The 21,171-nt window shown below is 36.4% G+C and overlaps 1 protein-coding gene across 4 annotated transcripts; it reads left to right on the forward strand.

Annotated features, from left to right (window-relative positions):
- The first annotated feature begins 2,759 nt into the window (after positions 1-2,759).
- Positions 2,760-20,360, forward strand: LOC113111769 (brain-specific angiogenesis inhibitor 1-associated protein 2-like protein 1). Of its 4 annotated transcripts, none has more exons than XM_026276838.1 (14): positions 2,760-3,030; positions 3,890-3,965; positions 4,158-4,244; positions 8,212-8,273; positions 10,021-10,092; positions 10,200-10,334; positions 12,486-12,638; positions 13,284-13,439; positions 13,753-13,873; positions 14,062-14,275; positions 16,712-16,771; positions 16,888-17,047; positions 19,210-19,250; positions 19,347-20,360. In XM_026276838.1, the coding sequence occupies exons 1-14, from the start codon at positions 2,980-2,982 to the stop codon at positions 19,417-19,419; spliced, it is 1,461 nt and encodes a 486-aa protein (XP_026132623.1). In that variant the 5' UTR covers positions 2,760-2,979; the 3' UTR covers positions 19,420-20,360. The 4 variants fall into 4 exon arrangements, with proteins under 4 accessions (XP_026132623.1, XP_026132621.1, XP_026132625.1 ...); XM_026276836.1 differs by having other exon boundaries at positions 2,761-3,030; positions 19,207-19,250; XM_026276840.1 differs by having other exon boundaries at positions 2,761-3,030; positions 16,891-17,047.
- The last annotated feature ends 811 nt before the right edge of the window (positions 20,361-21,171 follow it).

Consider the following 21,171-nt stretch of genomic DNA (forward strand, 5'->3'; position numbering starts at 1 on the left):
GGGTACTTCGGAGTGAAAACAATCATGGGCACCATATCGAAGGGTGGTTACCGAAATGCTCAAAACTAGCCACTTCAAAGGACCCTTCAGAATGAAGGATTTCAAAGGGTAGAACTGATAGACTCCAATGATCCTTTGTATGATGACAGTGGGGCAAGCTCCACAGCAGACTTCTACCAGACAGTAAATGTAGCATTACTTCATGAAAGTGTGGACTCATAGAAAAACTGTGAGGGTTTAGGGTGCCATTTGGGACAGGGCCCAAGAAGCTCCCCTGGGAATTGTGTGACAATGATATAGGACTCTGGCCAGTTTAATGTTAAGGACATATATCGGTATAAATAAGGCAATGTTCCTAATTATTGTGTATATGTTTATGATCTATTCAAGCAACAAAATGTGTATTAAAGTGTTGAAAATATGTTTTATCCATTTCTAAACATTTTTTGTCATCCCACATGATCAAATATGAGTATGTGGGACAGTATGTTTTGGGTCAGCTGGGACAGTCATCAAATGGGGGAAATATGCATTTAGGGACTTTACAAGTCTAATGACAAGGGCTAAATGGGTGTTAATGTGAACTACTGGAGATAATAACATTAGCGCAAGTTCAGAGTAGCTAGCAGCTAGCTAAAGAGATGCTACAGAAATGGAATCATAGATGATCGATAATCTGCAAAGACTGTTTGTTCCCCAAGTAGCCCCAATTTTAATAGAGAGAACTTGAATAACTGAATGAATGTTTATCAAATTGTTGCTTGCTGTTGCTTTAAATTTATTACAGAATGTCAAATACAAAATAGATCCAATTGCAAATTTATTTCTCATCACAAAGATCCAAAAACAAGACAAGGGCAAAAAAACATGAGGTAACCCACAAAGCAACCTCCAAGAAAACAATGAAACAAACAAAACGTAACCAGTTTAATAATGCAGCAACAAGTCCAAGTGAGCATGGTGTATATATAGTGACGAGTTAATGGGTTAAAGACAAACAGCTTATATTCAGTAACAAAAGACTGATCAAAGAACTAAGGGAAACTGTGTTCATAACATGAAACAGTGGAAGGGGAGAGTGCCATCCAGTGGCCAGTCTAGGGCACCACCACTTGACACTACAATCCATAATACCAAACCCAACTCCACCCCTCTAAGGAGCGGATACCAGATGCTCAACAAGAACACACAAAAGTTCATGAGGGAGGTGGAAAGGGAGGCAGATCAGTGGGAGGAATGGCGGGCCAGGCCTGTGTAGCAGAAGAGGGCCAGGAAACAGAGCTAGACAAGGGTGCCAGGGCAGGAATGGCAGGGCATGAGGCCAGGGAGAGGAAGGCAGAGCTAGAAGCTTGGGCAGAGCCAGGATGATCTCCTGGCTGGCAGCAGGCTCTGTAGTGGGCTCCCGGACTGGAGCGGGCTCTCTGACAGGCTCCTGGGACAATGAAGCAGGAAACGTTGAGGCCAGCAAGGCAAGGAGTTTGAGACAAAAAAGAGTGAGACAAATAGAGTGGGCTGCTCAGTAACTTCTGGGAGTATTAGTAAGGTCCTCCAGGACCACCAGAGTCTTTGCTACCCTCCTTGACCTCCGCTTGAGCATGGGAATCATCAGGATCCTGGACTTAGATGGAGGTGGGGATGGAACAGCCCATGCAAGTCTGGGGGTGGTGGTGAATTACCTTTTCCTCCTTTCGGAGCAATAGGTACTTGGAAAAGTTCCATCTCCCAGTGCAGGAAGGATTCATGCAGACATGTGTTAAAACAGTATTTAATGTCCTCACCCTGACAACCGAGTCACTCCACCCTTGTCCAGAACTTCAGGGCAAAGGCCTAATTAATAGATTTATTTTTGTATTATTAATTAAAACATTAGATTAATCCTGTATAGAGATAGAAATTATTAGTTCTGATATTGGAATATACATTTTCTTATTGAGATTTCTATACGTGTCATTTTCTTCTCATAATGCTTTTATAAAAAGAGTTGATGTTGGTCAATATAGAAGAAAGACTAATGTGTTGATCTAATGTGATATAGATGTCGAAATAAATCGCAGAAGTCAAAATTGCAAAAATAAATATATAAATAAATAATAAATATCGCCTCAGATTACCCGAATTCACCGTACAAAACAACAAAACAAACGGCCACAAAGTGGCGCTTTAATATAAAGCCTGAAATGTTTATAATCTGAATAATCTGATGATTGAACTCATGAACTCATGATTTTGATATCAATCATGCTAGGCTACCAGTTTCAGTACATAAGTGAACAAAATTACCTTTAAGTACTCAGACAGAAATGTATATTTAAATTTGTAGAGTATTTTCAATATTTTTTCAAGCCGAAAACAAACTGAATGTTCGTTAAACAATTTGACTTCATTAACATAATAACAGTATTTTTTCTTTACTTTCTTTTTTCTTTTCTATTTTTTGGTTTTTGACAATGAATTAGCAAATAAAATAAAAATAACTTAAATTCAAGACCATTATTTTATTTACTGTCATAATATAATATATATATATATATTTTGTATGTGTGTAAGGGCAATAAACATATATTCACAGTGCAAAATACACCAGGTTCAACGCAAATATATTTATCAAAATAACAAAAATAGTTTTTAATCATCATTACAGAATAATCGGAACATTATTTAGCGAAGCAAAAAAAAAAAAACATTGCAGGGGGATCACAATAAAAGAGAAGAGAAAGAAAAAATGACTTAATTTCTGTTTGGCCGTGGAAAACTGTGACGTCACGGATCCCACCTTTCCACGTGTGGTATGAGGTCGCGCGCAAAGGTTTCCTCCTCCAGCGCATCAGTGCAGTATCGTGTTCTTCTCGAGAGCGCTAGAGCGCTCGGTTCTCTTGACACTTCACACGCGTTAACAGGTGGGACGAAAATACAGCTTCACGAGATTAAACAGTCAAAGTTGAATTGTCACCAAAGGACGTTTGGAGAATACCTGCAAAAATGTCTCGAACCCCGGAGGACGTGAACAAACTCACCGAGAGCACATACAAGGTAACGTAGGTTTAAACTGCGTTCATCTTCTTGGTCATTGACTAAGGCAACCGCGTGTGTATGTATATAATTTGCCATTGACAAAAGCCCAGTGCATACATACTCGTGAAAGTTGTGTTGGTTTGTTTAATAATAAAGTGTTATTTTATGGCACTCTAGGGTGCGTGTGAATTGTGCAATAGAGGCAGGAGTGCATTTTAAAGTGCTTCAGTTGGGTTTCTGGGTTGAGTTAAGAAACCAGTTTGTGCTGAACTGTTTCTGTTATTGCATACCTGACTGTTCATTGTTTTGCCAAGGGTGTGTTCCTGGGAATTAGCCAGGACCTGCCCAGAATTACATTACAGAAGGGCATTTCAATAGAGACCAGAGGGCCATATACTTAACAGGACTTTGATCTCATAGGCAATATAATTAAAAGTCAATGATTAAGCAAGGGAATTTTTAGCTACACTAGATCTATTTTTAGAAAGTGTATTGTAAATTTTTTCAGATGGACAATAAAATGTGATTTGCCTATAATGGGAAAATATGTGCACTTTTAAAATGTAGAAACGGGTACAGTTCAAAAATGAAAATGATGCCATCATTTACTTGTCATATTTCCAAAGCTGGAGGATATTTTGAAGAATGATTTAAGTGATGTCCATAAAAATCAAAATAAATGATTCAGTGGAAGTCGATGGGGTCCAAAACAACTTTGAATACCACTGATTTGATTGTATAGACAAAAACTAAAGCATTATACAAAATAACTTCCCTGGGGTAGGCGCATTAATCTAAGTCAGTTTTGAAGTTTCTTTAGTTTCATTTAGCAGCCCCTTTAACTTTGAACAATGAACTTTGTTTCCTGCTCCTCCAGAATGTGATGGAACAGTTTAACCCGGGACTGCGGAATCTGGTCAACCTGGGGAAGAGCTATGAGAAAGCAGTGACAGGTAATCAAAGTAGTTCATTTACAAAGAATAAATATACATAACCCTACATTTTTACATAAAAGGTCCCATAAAAGCTCAATAATCCTAAAACGCTGACAAAAAAAGAACAATATTTCTCTCAAAATATGTGGAATACATGCAGTCTGGCTACCAGTTCCTGTTAATCAATATGAGTTATTCACTCTCTCATAGCAATGACCTTTGCTGGAAAGACATATTTCGATGCAGTCTCAAAGATTGGGGAAAATGCTGCCGTATCGCCCGTTTCTAGGGAGCTGGGTGAGTATTACTCTCTAAAAACCATTGCCCAGCGGTCCTAATCTTCGCTGACATAGATGTGCTGTGTGCAAAGCGCAGCTTAACATTTCCTAGCAGATGATTCATTGTACTCAACATGTCTTGGAATATGCGGTGCCAGTTATTTCCTCATTTTCTCAAATAGAGTTCCACATTTGCGTTTGCTTACAGCCCCAGACAGGTTTGGTTCTTGTTGACTTTTTGTGACTCAGCATCAGTTTGATTCATATCGCCTGGAAAAAATGACTTATGATTTATAAAACACCATCTGTTACCTCTCATGGCAACTTTTCATACTCGCCACCGCAGATCCGGTGAAAGAAAATGATACCTTTTTGTCTTCACATTAATCTGTTAATTTACCCAAAAATGGTACACATCATTCTCCGTACAAATACATTTTGCTTACTGTAATTGAGCTTTTGCTTTCCAGTGAAGTGTTCTTTTGTGATTTACCGAGCTTCACTTGCTTTATCGTTCCTAGTTTTTCCCGGAATCCCTTTCAGACAGCTCAAATGATGCCAGACAGTGTGGATTCTCTCACATGTTTTGCACAAACCGCCAGCAAACAGACAAAGTAAACAGTGACTCTGTGAGACTTTGTCTATAAACCTCTCCACCTCTGATCCCATTGAGAAAAGCATCACAGCTCGAATGTTCCAGTGGAACATGCAAAATCAAAGTGCTTACCATCGATATTCGCATTTAGTTTAGTCATAAGACCATGCATTATATCACCATCTTATGCTGTAGCTTTGTAATGCTGCAAATGTTCACAATGACCTCTTATTCCGTATATATATAAGGAATGCACAGCTTATGACTGCTTGTGACACTTGATTGACACAAGGTCTTGATTAAGCATTATTTCAACATCAACACACCTGAAAGAAAGTTCTGGTAGGGTTACAAATACATTTTGTCTAACACAGTTTGAACTTAGTAATAATTAAAATGAAGAGCAGACTGCGTCTGGGCCAAATGTCTCATCAAATGATACTACATAATGAATACTATTATAACTCTCTATTTAGTTCTTACAGTGATTTCTCTAGGGACTTTAAACATTCAATCGGAGATGTATGACTGGAATGTAGGAAGTTTAGTCACCACCCTTTTTCCTTAGCTGACACGCTCTTCTAAAATTATGACCACGAACATTCACATGTACGGGTACTTTTGTTATTTTAACGAAACAAGTTCCTTATTGTCAAGGTGTTTGAAATCTTACGGTGGAATTGCTTTTGAAAGACATATCAAGCATAACAGCAGCCAAAAGGTGGTTGGTAGGAACATGGCAAATTTCTCAGAGACTGTTTGGTTTTTGTCCTTGATGAAGTGAACAATGTCCTTTGCTGGGAATGTGGTGATAGATCTTTTCTTTCATACAGTCATACAGTTCAGTCTACCAGTTGTTAATTGAACCAATTACAATAAAAAAAATAAAATAAAAAAAAAGAAGAACAGAAACATAATCATGGATGAATCATTCACAATAAGATCTATAACACAAATTTAGAAAATAGATAGGATTTCCTTGTGTTAAAAGCACAAGACCCAAATATTACCAGGTAATTCTTTTGAAATGTAACATTTGTTACACTTTAAATTTAATTTAATTTAATTTAAAATTAAATTAAATGTATGCATTTAGCAGACGCTTTTATCCAAAGCGACTTAAAACGAACCCCTAACCTTGCACTTTATAAAGCAATGCTCTACCAATTGAGCTATAGGAACACTTTATTTGTAGAGTGTATTGGATTTAAATGCAACATAAAATCAAAATTGACCATATTTATTGTATTAATGGATAAAACTGCTCTTATTGTGGTCCAATTATCAGTGCAGATGATTTCCTTGAACTTGTAGTCTCAAAGCAAAATGTTATTATTTGCTATTCCAGTTTGAAACAACTTTTCTTTTCTGCTGATGTCACTTTTGTAGGTTTTGGGGTAATGTTAACTATTACAAATTAGCCATTTGAACAATGTTTTAGCCAATTTGTATTCAGTCCATTCTTAAATGTTACGGTATATTTTAGATTACTGATTTAAAGATTTTCGGGGGCAGCTGTGGTCTAATGGTTAGAGAGCCGGACTAGTTACCAGAAGGTCGCTGGTTTGAGTCTCGGTGCTGGCAGGAGTTTTAGGTGGCAGGGAGTGAATGAACAGCGCTCTCTTCCACCCTCAGTACCCATGGCTGAAGTGCCCTTGAGCAAGGCACTGAACCCCAAGTTCCTCCCCGTGCACTGGATCTATAGCTGCCCACTGCTCCGGGTGTGTGTTCACTTCTCACTGCTGTGTGTGTGCACTTGGATGGGTTAAATGCAGATCACCAATTCCGAGTATGGGAAACCATACTTGTCAAATGTCACGACTTTTCACTGAATATCCGTTTTACTTAGAGAAGTGTTAGATTATTAAAGTAAAATGGATGGCAAACAGCAATTCATGTTGGCATTGACTAGCTAGCATTTCCTCTGTTTTAGGTTGTATATATTTCAGCAATTTCTTTCCCCCTTGGAGGTAAGATTTCTCATGCGTGTGGCGTAGACAGAACACAGTGACATGCAGATCCCCAAGCCTCTTCTTTTATACCTGAGGCATTCTAATTTGACTTTAAAAACCCATTTCTCTGAGAGTGCACTGTACTTTTTCTATTATCCAAATAAATGTAGGTGTACTTGAATGACATATCATGGGAATAGTGTGATTCACACAGTCATTTCCGTTATTGTTGTTGTAGCATGGATTTATTGTCAGAAATCAGGTCTCCGGTCTCTTGTGTAATATTATCTTGTCACTGAAAGCATCGCCTGTCATGTTCAGGAAACCTTCTTCCTTGTGATCGGAATTATTAATCTGATACACTGCCATTATGTTTGTATTGTTTTGGTGTGCTGATTTAGGTTGCAAAAATGTTAACTTCCAAAAATAAAACCATCTCAGCGGTTTATGATATTACCAAATTACAGAGTCTCCCTGATGTCACTCTCTCATATTTTATGGCAAAGATGATATAAACAACATAATATGGTACACAAACACATAATTATTGATTATGTTTCTGGCAGGTATATTTGCACATTGATATTTCGTTCATTTCAAACATCATAAAGAACAAAACAGAACAGAACACATACAACAAAACTATGCCTTTTTAGCTACTCTTTCATTTTTAATGATCCGTTGTAACCAACTGACTACTTTTAACCATCTTAAATAAACATCAACATCATTTGCATCAAATATTTTCAAGGATATTCAAGGTGAAAAACTGTAGGATGGGAAACCACCACCCTTTTTTTCTTTCCGAATCCAATCAAAGAGATTCATTTAAGCAGAGTAAAAAGGAAATATGTGCACTGATGAATGTGCATTATGTAAAATAGAATTTGCATTTGGCTTTTATACAATCAAAAGTTGTTTTTACTGATACTGATTCATCTGCATTTGTAGACACTATGGATGATCCATTTAGTCTTTCCATAATCCATTGGCAGGGATACCCTGTAACCTTTGTAAGGTCGTGCAATTTTATGCAACATCTCTAGGGGTTGTGAAAACACAGAGCGGGTGCGGATTCTCTCAGTGCAAAGATGGCATTTACTGACCCACTGCTGATCATGCCATGCTAATGATGCTATCATAACTGCTGGATGAGTGATAATGCTACAGCTCACCTCTGCTTGTTTGCTGTAAAGTTTGTTTTTATGAGCAGCACTAATGGAGCCCCAGCTAGATAAAATAACACCGATCATACAAAGTAGGAGAAATGCATGTAAAACGTCTATTCAGAGGGGAGTCGTGTACAGGGAAGTTCAAGTCCAGAGTACAACTTCATGCCTCTCTGAAGGCAACTTTGAACTGTTTTTACAGTAGAGATGGAAACTAGAAAAACTAGAAAAAAACTATAAGTAGCAATAATGTTTCATTTTTCTTCTCAGGAGTGGTGTTAATGGAGATTTCAGAAGTGCATAAGAAGGTCCAGCTGGAGCTGGAGGAGACTGTAAGTATGCAATATGTCTAAAGATCTTGATGCATCACTTTTTCCTCATATTCCTATCTAAATCCAGAAGAAGCTGTAGGTATTAATAGATATTCAGTATGTTCCTGGATAATTTTACATCGTTTTAATACCCATGGTTCTTCATATACATCTAATTCTTTACCTTCTTTTGTAATCCGTAACATCTTGAAGCCTTTAGTGATTTTATTTTTTTTATTTTTTAAAATTTCCTTCAATTTAAAATTATTATTATTATTAATAATATATTAATACTAATTGAATATATACACCATATTGGGGTCAGAAAGATTTAAAAAGTATATATATATATAATAATAATAATAATAATATTTTTATCAACGGACAGTAAAGACATTTATATTGTTATAAAAAATATATTTCAAATATATTTTTCCGTCCAACATTGATGATGATAAGAAATATTTGTAATTTTTACGTAAATTGTCGTAGTTTAGAAATGACTACTAATTTAGAATAGTCATTAGATTTTAGCCCTTTTATTTAAAGCTCCTTTTAAAAGGGGAATTCTCCTTGAAGACTTCATGTAAACTCCCACTGCTATAACTTTATAACATCTTTGCATATAAAATATTACATGTGGAAAATGTTTACTGCGTTTTTACAGTTACAACTGCTGAGATGAACTTATAGTGAAAAGTGTTGTTAATGGCACGTGAAATGTAATAAATAGCCACTTTACAAGTATAAGGATTTGTTGGAAGACATTATTTTTAGTCTAGTGATTCTGTAGCTCTGTTCTCTCAATCTCATCTCACTAATGTGCCAGTGCACAGGGCCAAAGATGCAATAATGTAGGTGTTGATCTGATTCTGTAGGGCCAGTCTTTCATCACACTTACAAGTCTGACATACTGAGACATTTTGGCACCTTGGTTTCAGCAAAAACTGTTTTTGGACCAGTTATGACATTTTGAAACTTATATGATGTTTCTATAGTACGATAATCTCTTACATGTCAAAAGATCATGGAAATTGTGATTTCTTAGTTCATGACCCCTTTAAAATAAAGGGTAGAGTAAGTATGCACACATTTCACAATAGTACTATTTTTACTGTATTTCTGATCAAAAAATCCATCCTCGGTGAGCATAAGAAAATACTTTTTTTAAAACATAAATGAAATGACTAAACCAAAATGTTTGTAACATAGTATATAAATATGTAAAGTAGTGTCATCAGAGCAGTGTCAAAAATATAAAATGCAGCTTTTATTAAATAAACATCTTCAAGGAATTCTTTTAACCTATGAGCAGAACTGTAGCAATCAGTGCTGTTGGGGAAAAAATGAGAACAAGAACTTTGTGTGTATTTGTAACTTCAAACATTTTTCTAGTCACTTGATCTTGAAACTTAAACTTAAATGTTGACATTATAAATCATATACCGTAGTAATATTTGCTTTTAGGATAGTGTGTGTGCTGAACTTATCTGAGGTATGTGGCTGTATTAAGGGCTGGCCCTCTACTCTCTTGAGTTTCAAAGCATTTCTTCGTCCCAAACCATTTTTTAATCAGATGATCTTGTGTATTCAGACTCACAATGTTATGAATATTTAACTACCTGAGCTGATAAGATAACCCTTTTGTTCGACTTCTCTAAATAATGTTATCATTGTTGTGGAATTATATGGTGACTTAATGCAATTTCACTATTATTGATTGTTATCGCTCTGTAGTGATTTATCTCCATTAACCTTTTTGCTACAGTTCAAGAAGTTCAACAGAGAGCTCATCACTGAACTGGAAAGGAAAACCGATATGGATATCAAGTACATGAATGTAAGTATTGCGTGTTGTTCTCTTCGTCAATCAAGCAACACTTCCCATTCCTTCACCTGTCCAAGCAGGGAAATCTCATGAGCGTTGTGGTATTACAATCCCTCTAGGCCACTTTCAAAAGATACCAGTCAGAACACAAATTGAAGCAAGACTTTTTGGACAAGTCGCAGGCTGACCTGAAGAAACTGCGGAGAAAAAGTCAAGGGAAGCATTCGTCCAAGTATGAGATCAAAGAAAATGAGGTGAGGTTTCTTGTTTTTTCATTATGAAATCTGTTTGGCAGTCTTTTGTCTTATCGTTTAATCGAATAAATAACAAAGCTGTTCAGTTTGTAGTCCTACATTTTTGAAGAAAATTAGCTGAACATTAGCAGTTTTGAGCCATTCTGTAATTTCCTCTGGGTTTTTACTAGTGCTGTCAAACAATAAAGGTTTTTGTTTACATCACATTTGTGTGTGTACTATGTATATTTATAATGTGTATATATCTAAATACGTGTGTGTGTGTGTGTGTGTATTTATATAAGAAAACTATATTTTTATATCTTTATATTACCTTTATTTATATATTGCTTTTGACAATACAGATGGTGTCAAAGCACTTTTCTGTGTAATAATCATACATAGACTGCATGAGTGTGTATTTATATATTAATAATAAATATACACAGGACACACACGTATATTATGTTAACAAAACTTATTTTTGGATACGAATAATCACGATTAATCATTTAGCACTAGTTTTTAGATGAATATTACTTGATACTTCAATCATAACTCGGTCATGAATTTTAAAGTGCTGTGTGCACTAAGTGGATACAAGTTGCCTGAAGCCAAAATAAACTATAAAGTAGTTACCGATCTTTTCTTTCATGTTTTGATGTATGAGTGTATGAGTGTGATTTATGGAAAAAGAAAAATATGGATAGGAAATATAGGACTTAAATACTGTAGGCAAGGACTTGGTTATATTCATTGGCTGTTGATTGGATTTTGAGATGTGGGTGTTGCACTCAAACTGAAGTCACCAGAGAGAAAGATCATTCAACTAATAGAGTTTAGATAAACCATGAGATTTATTCATGAGATAGGGTTTAAAAAAACTTCAATGAAGACTGCAACTATCACAAGAATGTGTTTACAAAACAACAACAGTGACTTCAGAATTCATGTTTGTGGTTTGACAGTCTGTAAATTATTTTGTAGGGCAAAAATTTTTCAAGTAATATTTGTGACGGACATTATATTACTCATAAATCCAAACCTGCTATTCTAAAAGCAAATAAAAAGTTATTGAGGGAAGGCATCACAAAGGGTCGGTTGGCTTTACACAACAAATGGGAACCGCTCTATTCAATTAAATTAATGGCTCAATTTCAGAAACATGATTTGACACCTGCACTGAATCTGTTGCAGTAGATTTTAATGATCAGTTTTAATAGCTCAACAGTCACCTCTGTGTTCCTCCTTTCAAAGGCACATTGTTCCTTTGAATCGTTAGCAACGGAAACCTATTTATGTCATGTGTTTGCTTTGCAAATCACAGCGAGTCTGTATTTAGTTTAAAATTGCCATTGTAAACATAGTATCAAACTTAAAATAATAATTTTGGATTGAAGCCATATGATAGCCATGTGATGAGGTTTAGATGAGTCCTGGCTTGAGGTGCTTTCCCAGTCGAATTGTCCTCTCTCCTCTTCCGTGATTTTCTGTCTGTCCTTCTACTGTCTTATCTAAAAAACATTTTGGGTGGGGGCAAATGAAGTAAATATGTAAGAACATGTTTCCTGTCATGTAAATGTTGATGAGATGTCATTTATCTTAGCTGGGACTGAAATCTCATCCAAAAACATGTCAGGTTGTGTCCCTGACAAAATCCACCAAATAATAGTTTCCTGTCATTCGTATTTGCAATGAACGGCTCTTGTTAAAGCCACTGAGAGACAATACTCGTGAAAGACTTTCTTGTCCAGACTTGATCTGCAAATAAAAATAAAAAATAAAAGATTCTGAAAACAGCTCCAAGGAAACAAGCAAGGTTCACGGTCACTATGACAACTTGCACAGAACCATAATAGCGAGGGGAATCCTGGGAAGAAGAACAGAGCTCTGTTTCTGGTGTCGTTTTCACAGGTCTATAAAAGTAATGAATCCTCAGCCTGGAAAGAGAGTTACTCACGAGAATATTATTGCATTAGTATGAGGTGTTGACTATGTGTATATATATGTCTCATTTGGTTGAATGTGATATTTTGGTTGTGTTTCTCAATGCAGTATATCCCAAAAATGGTTTATTTCAAGCAAGAATTCAAGAATGCGTCTGTTCCTTTCAAGCGGGCTACTGTGAGAGTATAATGTGAAGCCGTATCTTATGATCATTCTCCTCTTTAGTGTGTGGAGACCATCTCATCCCGGCAGACAGACATGCAGAGGTTTATTGCAGAAGGATGTAAGGAAGCTCTGCTGGAAGAGAAAAGGAGGTTCTGCTTCCTAGTGGAGAAACACTGTGGCTTCACCTATCAGCTATCAGCCTTCCACGACAAGGTGAACCCCAGAAAGTATTCAGTATTTTCTGATTTCATAAATATTCATCGCACTGGGGTTCCAGTTAATGTTGTTAGATGTGGCTGCAAAAAGAAATCAGAAGTAATGGTAGAATACTGTTGAGAAGTCTGGAATTTATAAGATTTTGATTGTATTTGAAAGAAGTCTGTTATGCTAGCATGGCTGCATTATTTAATCAGAAATAAAGTAAGAATTGTTATATTGTGAAGTATTATTACAATCAAAAATAACTTCTTAATGTATAAAATGTTTACAATTTTAATATATTTAGCATTTTTGGAAAAATGTAAAATATAATTCATTCTCAGCAGCCATTACCCAGGTTTTTAGTGTCATGTGATCCTTTAGAAATGTTGAATTGGTGCTCCAGAAATATTTCTGATTATTATCAATGATGAAAAAATTTGTGCTGTTTAATATTTTTGTGGAACCATGGTACATTATTTTGATAGAAAGAAATATTTTGGAATATTACTTTTACTGTAACTTTTGATCAATTTAATGCATCCTTACTGAATAAAATTTTTAATTTGTTTCCCAAAAAAATAATACTGACCTTTTGAATGTTAGTGTACCTTGTTTTGCCTTTCTTCCTTTGAACAGTTTTTGCATTTTCCCCCACAGGCCAAGGAGATGCTGGCCGTCACACTGCCCAGCTGGCAAGATAAATGTAGCGATGCCACCAGGGTGCCAGACACAGTGATATCCATGATTGAGAGTCTGCGGACTCCAGTGTCAGTCATCCCAGAGTCCTCGCCTACACTGGAGCACAGTGACAGGGTTAGTCTCACACAGACGGGAATTTACCGCCATTAACATATGAGTTTGTGTAAATGAGAGCCAGAATCCGAACATGGTCCTAAGATTTCTAGAGGAAATAAATGTTAAACATCTTTTATAGTCTTCCTTTGATTGATTGTACTTTATTCTCGCCATGAATATAGCCTTAGAAGCTGGTATGGCGTTTAAAAGAAAAGAAAGAAATGAGAGCCACATAAAGTTCGGTGTTTTAAGCTGAACACCAACTGATTGTGTTTTGTTCAAACAGCACTGAATTTAAGGTCTCTGCATTGTCTCTTTTTTTTCTCCTCAGACCGATTCCGGTTCAATTGTTCCACCGCCGGCCCCATCACTCAAAGCCCACACAAGTCCACTGGCCAGCATGTTCTCCCAGGACGTTCCTAAAAGCCCCATCTCATCAGAGATGTACTCAGGCAAGCTGACGGCTGCTTACACTTTGATTTAATCAGACTTCATTTCTTCTGCTCTCACAAATCAAGCATACTAGTCTTTGTGTTGATGAGGCACTCCTTGAAATGTTGCTTTGATTACTAATCTAGCTGATTACTGCCACAAGATATCTTTCGTTAATATCACATGCATTTCACTTTGCAATCTACAGATCAAGACAGCCAAGATGGAAACGGCTTGTCTAGGTCTGAGTCTGTGTCTAGCGGTATGGATATGGGGAAGAAGGCCAGGGTGCAAACTATCTTCCCCCACACAGCAGGGAATAACGAGACCCTGCTGAGCTTTGATGATGGAGACATCATTACACTGCTTATTCAAGAGGAGAGGGATGGATGGCTGTATGGAGAACTAGAACATACTGGACAGTAAGTGAATCATTATATAGAACTGTTTGTTTTTCACCTTTAAAGAGATAGTTTGCTCAAAAATTTTAATTATTACTATTTTACTCCCCCTCATGACGTTCCATTCTGTATGACTGACTTTTGTGCAACATTATATTTATATTTATATATATATATATATATATATATATATATATATATATATATATATATATATATATATATACACACACACACTCACACAGATAAACAGAGTAAATACAAAATGCAGTTTTGAAATAATTATTAATTTATTAAGGGAAAAAGCTGTCCAAACCTGCCTGTCACTACGTGAAATAATAATTGCCCACTGAATCTAACAACTGTAATCATGCATTTGCGATAACTGTCAGTGAGTTTTTCACATAACTATGGAGGAATTTTGGCCCACTTGGGAATAATTAAGATATTTTTTGACAAATGTGAGATGGATGAGCCTTTGTATTCTTTTTGGTCAGCAATTGATTTTGCCATGGAACTCTCCCATGAATGCTGTTTTTGCCCAGTCTTTTTCTTATTTTTGAATTATGAACACCGACTTTAATTGAGGCAGTTCTTCAGATTTTGTTCTGGGTTCCTTTATGACCTCCTGGATGAGTCATTGTTGCTCTCTTGGAGCATTTTTGCTAGGCCAGCCACACCTGGGAAGGTTCACCACTGTACCAAGTTTTCTTTATTTGTGGATAATTGATCTGACCATGGTTCGCTGGAGTCCCAAAGCCTTAGAATTGGCTTTATAACCCTGCATGTCAACTATTTTGTTTCTAATCTGTTTTTGACTTTCTTTAGATGGTGGCATGATGTGTTGCTCTTTAAGCATGCTTCACTGTCACACAGGCTCTATTTAAGTGATTTCTTGATTCAACAGGTCTGGCAGTAATCAGGGTGTGGCTTGTGAAATGTAACTCTGCTTTCTAAAATAATGTGGTAAATCACAGTCCTTCCATGATTTAACAGGAGGGGGCTATTACTTTGTAGGGCCAGGTTGGTTTGGAAAGCTTTTTTATCTTAATAAATAAATGTAAAAACTGCATATTTACTCATTATCTTTGTGTAATATTAAATATAATTAGAATTATATAATTAATATAAAATTTGTTTGATGATCTGAATATTTTACGTTTGATAAATATGCAAAAAATAAAAACAGGAAGGGGCAAAAACCTTTTCATGGCACTATGACATCAGCTTTCCTGAGCTGGAAAGACTGGTTACATGTTTTTGTTCATTAGATTTACTCTGCTTATTTCCAGGATTTGGTGAGACATGTTCCACATGTCAGATATGTTAGAGGTGCATGTTTCTCTCCGTCATGCTGCTGCCGTAAGCTTTTGCATGGCAGCAGGATTATTTTTCGGCCTAAATTTATTTTACTTTGCATGAAAAAAAAACTGTTGCCTTCATTTGGACACAAAATGGCAACATGGGTAGACCTCTAACATGAAACTTCATTTTAATGCAAAATTGCTTCCCCTCTGAAATGGTGTTTCTTCTCGGACCATCTCCCTCCAACCATCAGTCTGCTGCAAGCTATAGATGGCAAAAAATGGCCAATTTTTGAAATCATTTTTTTTTTTTTTTTTTTTATGCATCTGAAGTCTGTGCTGAAGTTAAGCAGGTCTGAACTTCTGGTTCACACAGACTTTTACAACAAACACGAGGAAAACCTTGCAACCATGCAACACTGCTTTATCTTAAATTCACAGAAACAGCAAAATAATGGTCTTGGATGCACATAATAATTTCATTTATTTGCAATTAAATTTGTTAACCTATTCATCATAACAGTAAAGCTGAATTTCAGTCAGTTTGGTTCGATTCGATTCAATTAAACTCTTAGATTCTTGTTCTTTTTTGAGTATGACAATTTTTGCAGTTCCTTTTGCTTAGCGCAAATACAATATTTGACAGCTAACAGGTGCATCTATTCTTTATATTAACATGCATTTAATCATTCATCCATAGCAACACACAAATGAGAGGTCAAATGATCCTTCTGCAGTGGAGGCATCAGTGGATGTGCTTTGTGTGGTCTTATACTTTTTTGTTTTGCATATTTTAATAAGCAGCTCTGCCATTTCAGAGGTCCAAGGTCCGCAGATTTTCCCTCACTACCCATTATGCTGTCACCACTATTTTGAGAAGTGAAAATATCTTAATGCACTGACGCACTCTTGAAGGCTCAGTTCAAAGTTATCTGCCTCTGGTGGTGTGACAGTTCCTAAGCAACCAAAACCAAATGTACTCTTTGTGTTACATGGTGTTTCACTTTACATTTGTGCCAATACAGTGGTTTTTGATTAGTCATACAGTAGTTGAAATCAAAAAGCCTTAATGCATATGGAAATTGAGCTGGTACCCATTTTTTGTTAGAAAATCATAATGAACATTATGGATATTTTTTGTCTTTAATTGCAGACGGGGATGGTTTCCCTCATCTTATTGTCGGGCTTACAATGAGGCAGTGATTGCCAACAGGTGAGATTGCTTTTCTTTTATATTTGAGGGAAAATCATATGATTTAAGCTGAAACTAACCATGTTTATCTATCCATTAACAAAACAGTAAGACATCAATTGATGTATTTTGTTCAGCAGAGTCGAGAGCCCATTGCGTGGCCAGAGTGTGACTGATCCTGAGCAGCCGGAGGAAGACGAGGAGGTGGAGGAACCCGTGTTGCTGCCCCCGCCTGACTACAGTGACTCATCCAGGGACAGACCCATCAAGCCCTCCACCCCCTCTCCACAGAACATGGTAAACACACTGCGCTGGCGAATAGGAACGCTAAGTGCAAAGTTAGTTGGAAAAGCTGTTTTCTATAAAGAGAGATGGAGAGGAGTATCGGGGCCTCTTATCCTTTTGTGTTTGACATAAAGTAGGCAAAAGTCATTGGTGTATTCCGAGAGGGAGGTCCTTGATCGGATCTGGTTTCCTTTTAGGGCGAACATGAAACCTCTATTACTGTACAGATGGTTCACTTAGAAAATGCCTACAAGTGCAGTATAAAGATGCATACAGTGTTGCTTTATAAAATATTTAATTTGACTAGGAACAAAAAAAATAAAGACATTCAGTGGCAGCTGATCAAACTTTTAAGGTGAAAATGAGGACGATGTTAATAAAATTCACAATTAATTTCAGTTTATATCTCAGAATGTATATATTATTTGTAATTTCAGAGCTGTAATACCATTAAGTGCAAGCTCCGCTTTTCTATCGCAAATGTGCCGAATCTGCTATTGCAGATGAGCTCTTGTACCTCCGTTGTCAAAAAAATTAGCCAATCAGCATCGAGTGTTCACTTTCAGTGTTGAGAAAGAAAAAAAAAAAACATCATAGAGGAGAAAATATTTCCAAGAAATGTTTCTTGAGCACCAAATCAGCATATTACAAATAACAAATAAATTCAAGCCTTTGAGCTTCAGAGACTTTCAAAAATATATATACATCAAAAATCTGTAAAATGAAAAGTAAACATGACTGCACTATTTTTAATTAACTAATCATAAAAAATAAGTCATCATGTAAACTCTTTGTATAGTTCTTCCATTGAAGCTCAAGATGCTCTTTATATTATCTCAAATCATGCTGGAGAACATGATAATCAGGTTTTACAAACGTTGTTTATGCAGCTTGAAAGCTGCTGTCAAAATACTACATTTCAAAATTAAACGAAAATTAATATCATTTGTAACCAATTCAATTAGAAAATAATGCAAATATGTGTTATGCAATATAAAATTATGTTAGGTATTTTCACTAGGCTCTTTTGGACCCAGTTATATTTCTTCAGCTGTACATTAGACTTTAAATTTAACAAATTTGATCTACATAAGCAGCAATAATCACAAAAGGATACGTTCTGAGACCTGCAATAATGTAACCTTTGTTCTTTGCCGGGGGCCTAGGGAGGGGTAGATGAATGCTCTGCATTACTATCATTATGAAAAATAAAAAGACATCTGAAAAATGCTCCCTACCTAGTTTTCACATTGTGAAGGAGAGTGGAGATATTTAGAGCTTTACTATATCAGCTGATGTCAAACAGAAACTGAATATATGGCTCCCTCTTCTGAATGACCTCAAGCCACGTGTACTGCTTTAGGCCACAGAGATCAAATTGAAAGTGTGGTCAAAACTGATTCACTTTGTAGGGCTGCACAATTAATAAAAATTAAATCGCAAAGGCAATAAATCGCGATTAGGCAGAAGCATCATTCTGCATGTCTCATCCATGGGTATGCAATATTGGAGAGCAATCATTTGGGAGTTCTGAGAAGTTGAATGAACAATAAAGCTATAGTGAGCCCCTTTATTAAAATACCTGGAGGTGAGGAATAATGAAAAAGAATTGTCATATTCACTCAGTATTAATTCACAAATATTTCTATTGCAGTTTAGTAAAAAAATAATTGTACTCTGTTGTGTTTTAGCCACTAAAACAGTCCAGTAAATTATAGTCAAACCCATTTTTATATTGAAATAATGAATATTTCTGTGCCACCCCAGACTGGTTGCTGGCCACTCCTATGAAAAATCCTGGCTCCGCCTCTGGGCCTGCCTTGGACAGATTTAACTCTAGAATACTCCCAGTACACCCTTCTCTTATTCATAAAGAAACATGCATGTTCCCTGACTGTTTAGAGTTCATAGTCACTTGACGTGGTTATAGTTAACATATGATCAACGAAAGCAAGCATTTCAAGATTATCAAGATTCCTGACGCATATGATGAGGTCATAGGACACCGCAATTGTTCGAAGTACTTAGTCAGCTGGTGAAGTGACAGAATTAGGTGTTGACATCCTAATCGAACCTGTCTGACGGGGAAAATCCATTCTCCCCTTTAAGTTCTAAAGAATGGATGTACGGTTTATGTGGATCACTTTTTATTCTTATTTTTGTGTTTTCAGCAGTCATCTTTGCCAAATGGTCACTCGGTGCCACCATTCCTTGGGTGAGTATCTTCTAACAGAATTAATTATCAGTATTACTACAGTGCACTAGCATTTCACCCATTATCTGCAATCACAATGACCGTTTTCCTCATCAGGGGTGTGAATCCATTTGCCACGGTCAAACTGCGACCTACCATCACAAATGACAGATCTGCACCAATCGTATGATGGGACTGCCGCCCTGCCCTGTTGTGAAGTTGTGCCTCAGAGGTTTTGCCTATATTGATGCATTGCAGATATGGCAATGGAACCAAATGAAAGGGTTCTGTTATAACATCAGTTTTAATCCTTAAAATTTCGAAAAAAGCAAACTAGCATATTAAAATTTTCAGGAAGCTTTATTTATAAGAATTTTAGACTTTGATTAAATTATTTTAAATTGTAACTGGATTCATACACTTGAGTTTCCAAGAGAATGCACCGCACCCAACAGGCTCTTGAATAGCTATTTTCTGACCATATTGGTCCTCTGTGTCTGGGGCCTTATAAAGGTAAACCGAAAATCCAAATTTATATTTTAAGGTTGGAGTATTGCAGCCCCTAATTAGAAACACGTCGCATAACCCGATCATATTTCATTTCAAAATCCAGTGAAGTAGTGTGAGGTTTGCCAGTTCCCAAAGTGTTTCGTCCTGTAATTATTTTGTTAGTATCATTATAACCTGTTTTTGTTATAAGATGTCTTGGTTTTGTTGTTTTAAAATGCTTATGTATTCCTTATCCTTCACACTTTTTACACATTTAAAAGATGAAAATATAAAGACACAGTTGAAATTTGTATTCCTCATGTTAAAGATGAGTGCAATGTGTGGTGATAACATTCTTACTAGCTGCACAGTGTTGAATGTTGGCTTATTGGCTTTAGCTGGACATCAGCTCAAACACATGAGCATTCTTCACTAGTTAAGAGAAATGCTTGGGATACATACAGATTTTTTTTTTTAAGTCTTGTAAATTTGTGTACACTTCATGCTTTTGCAAGCATGTTATCACGTAGGGGATACAGTGTTTTCTTTCCTACCTTTTTTTTGTTGTTGTTATATTGATTCATTGCCCCAATTCTTGTGATACCACATTACTCCAAAATAAAAATGTGTTAGATATTATAATTTTACCATTGTTCTGTTATATCTTCTCTGAAAAAAAAAAGCTATTCTCAGTAATAGTTCTCCGGTTCCTTACAGGTGTAAAGGAAACGGGTCAATTTAGCTCAAAAGGAATCATTTAAGGTTTTAAAGGCTGATCACTGAAATGGCCACGGATTCAATGAATGAACCGTACAACACCAAATCTGCACAGGATATCAATATCCAAAGTATAGTGAAAACACTATTAATTAGCACAGTAACAAGATCAGCAGTTTAAGACATTAACTTGAAAGCACAAAACACAAGATACTTCTCCTTTCAATATGAATAAGGCTTTATTAGATAAATCTAAGACATATAAACTACTCTAACACATTAACGCACACACTCACACATTCACACGAGTTGCAGGAAGATAGAAAGTTAGGGGAAAATGAGTTTAAGAGAATGAAAATGTGAAATCCCAAGTTTACAGCAATATGTGAAATTGCATAGACATGAAAAACCATCAGTCATTTAATTAACCCTTGCACTGAGTTCCTCAGTGAGGTTAAAATTATATTAGATACACCAGTACAGATCAGAGTCTGGATGTACTTGCTTTGCCTGTGTAAAGGGGGTTCCCTTTGTTGTCATTGAAAAGGGGGTTTCCCGAGGTTGCTGATTGGCTGGAAGTTCAGTAGTGGTTGAAGTGACATCTTGGGAAGCCCGTGGTTGGGCGATGGCTGAAAATGCGGAGTTGTGGACTGGCTGAAGTTGAACAGGCACCCGAGGTCAGACTCTGAGACACGGCGTTACAAAACTTAACTCGGAACACGAAACTCTCAATGGA

This window comes from Carassius auratus, chromosome 12 (assembly GCF_003368295.1).
Source record: "Carassius auratus strain Wakin chromosome 12, ASM336829v1, whole genome shotgun sequence".
NCBI classification, from domain to species: Eukaryota; Metazoa; Chordata; class Actinopteri; order Cypriniformes; family Cyprinidae; genus Carassius; species Carassius auratus.

Bases quoted from the DNA above. Each gene is read 5' to 3' on its own strand.
- LOC113111769 (XM_026276836.1), top strand. From the start codon at position 2,980: ATGTCTCGAACCCCGGAGGACGTGAACAAACTCACCGAGAGCACATAC. The intron at 13,440-13,752 runs GTTAGTCTCACA...TTTTCTCCTCAG, and splicing joins CACTGGAGCACAGTGACAGG to ACCGATTCCGGTTCAATTGT. The intron at 14,276-16,711 runs GTAAGTGAATCA...CTTTAATTGCAG, and splicing joins GAACTAGAACATACTGGACA to ACGGGGATGGTTTCCCTCAT.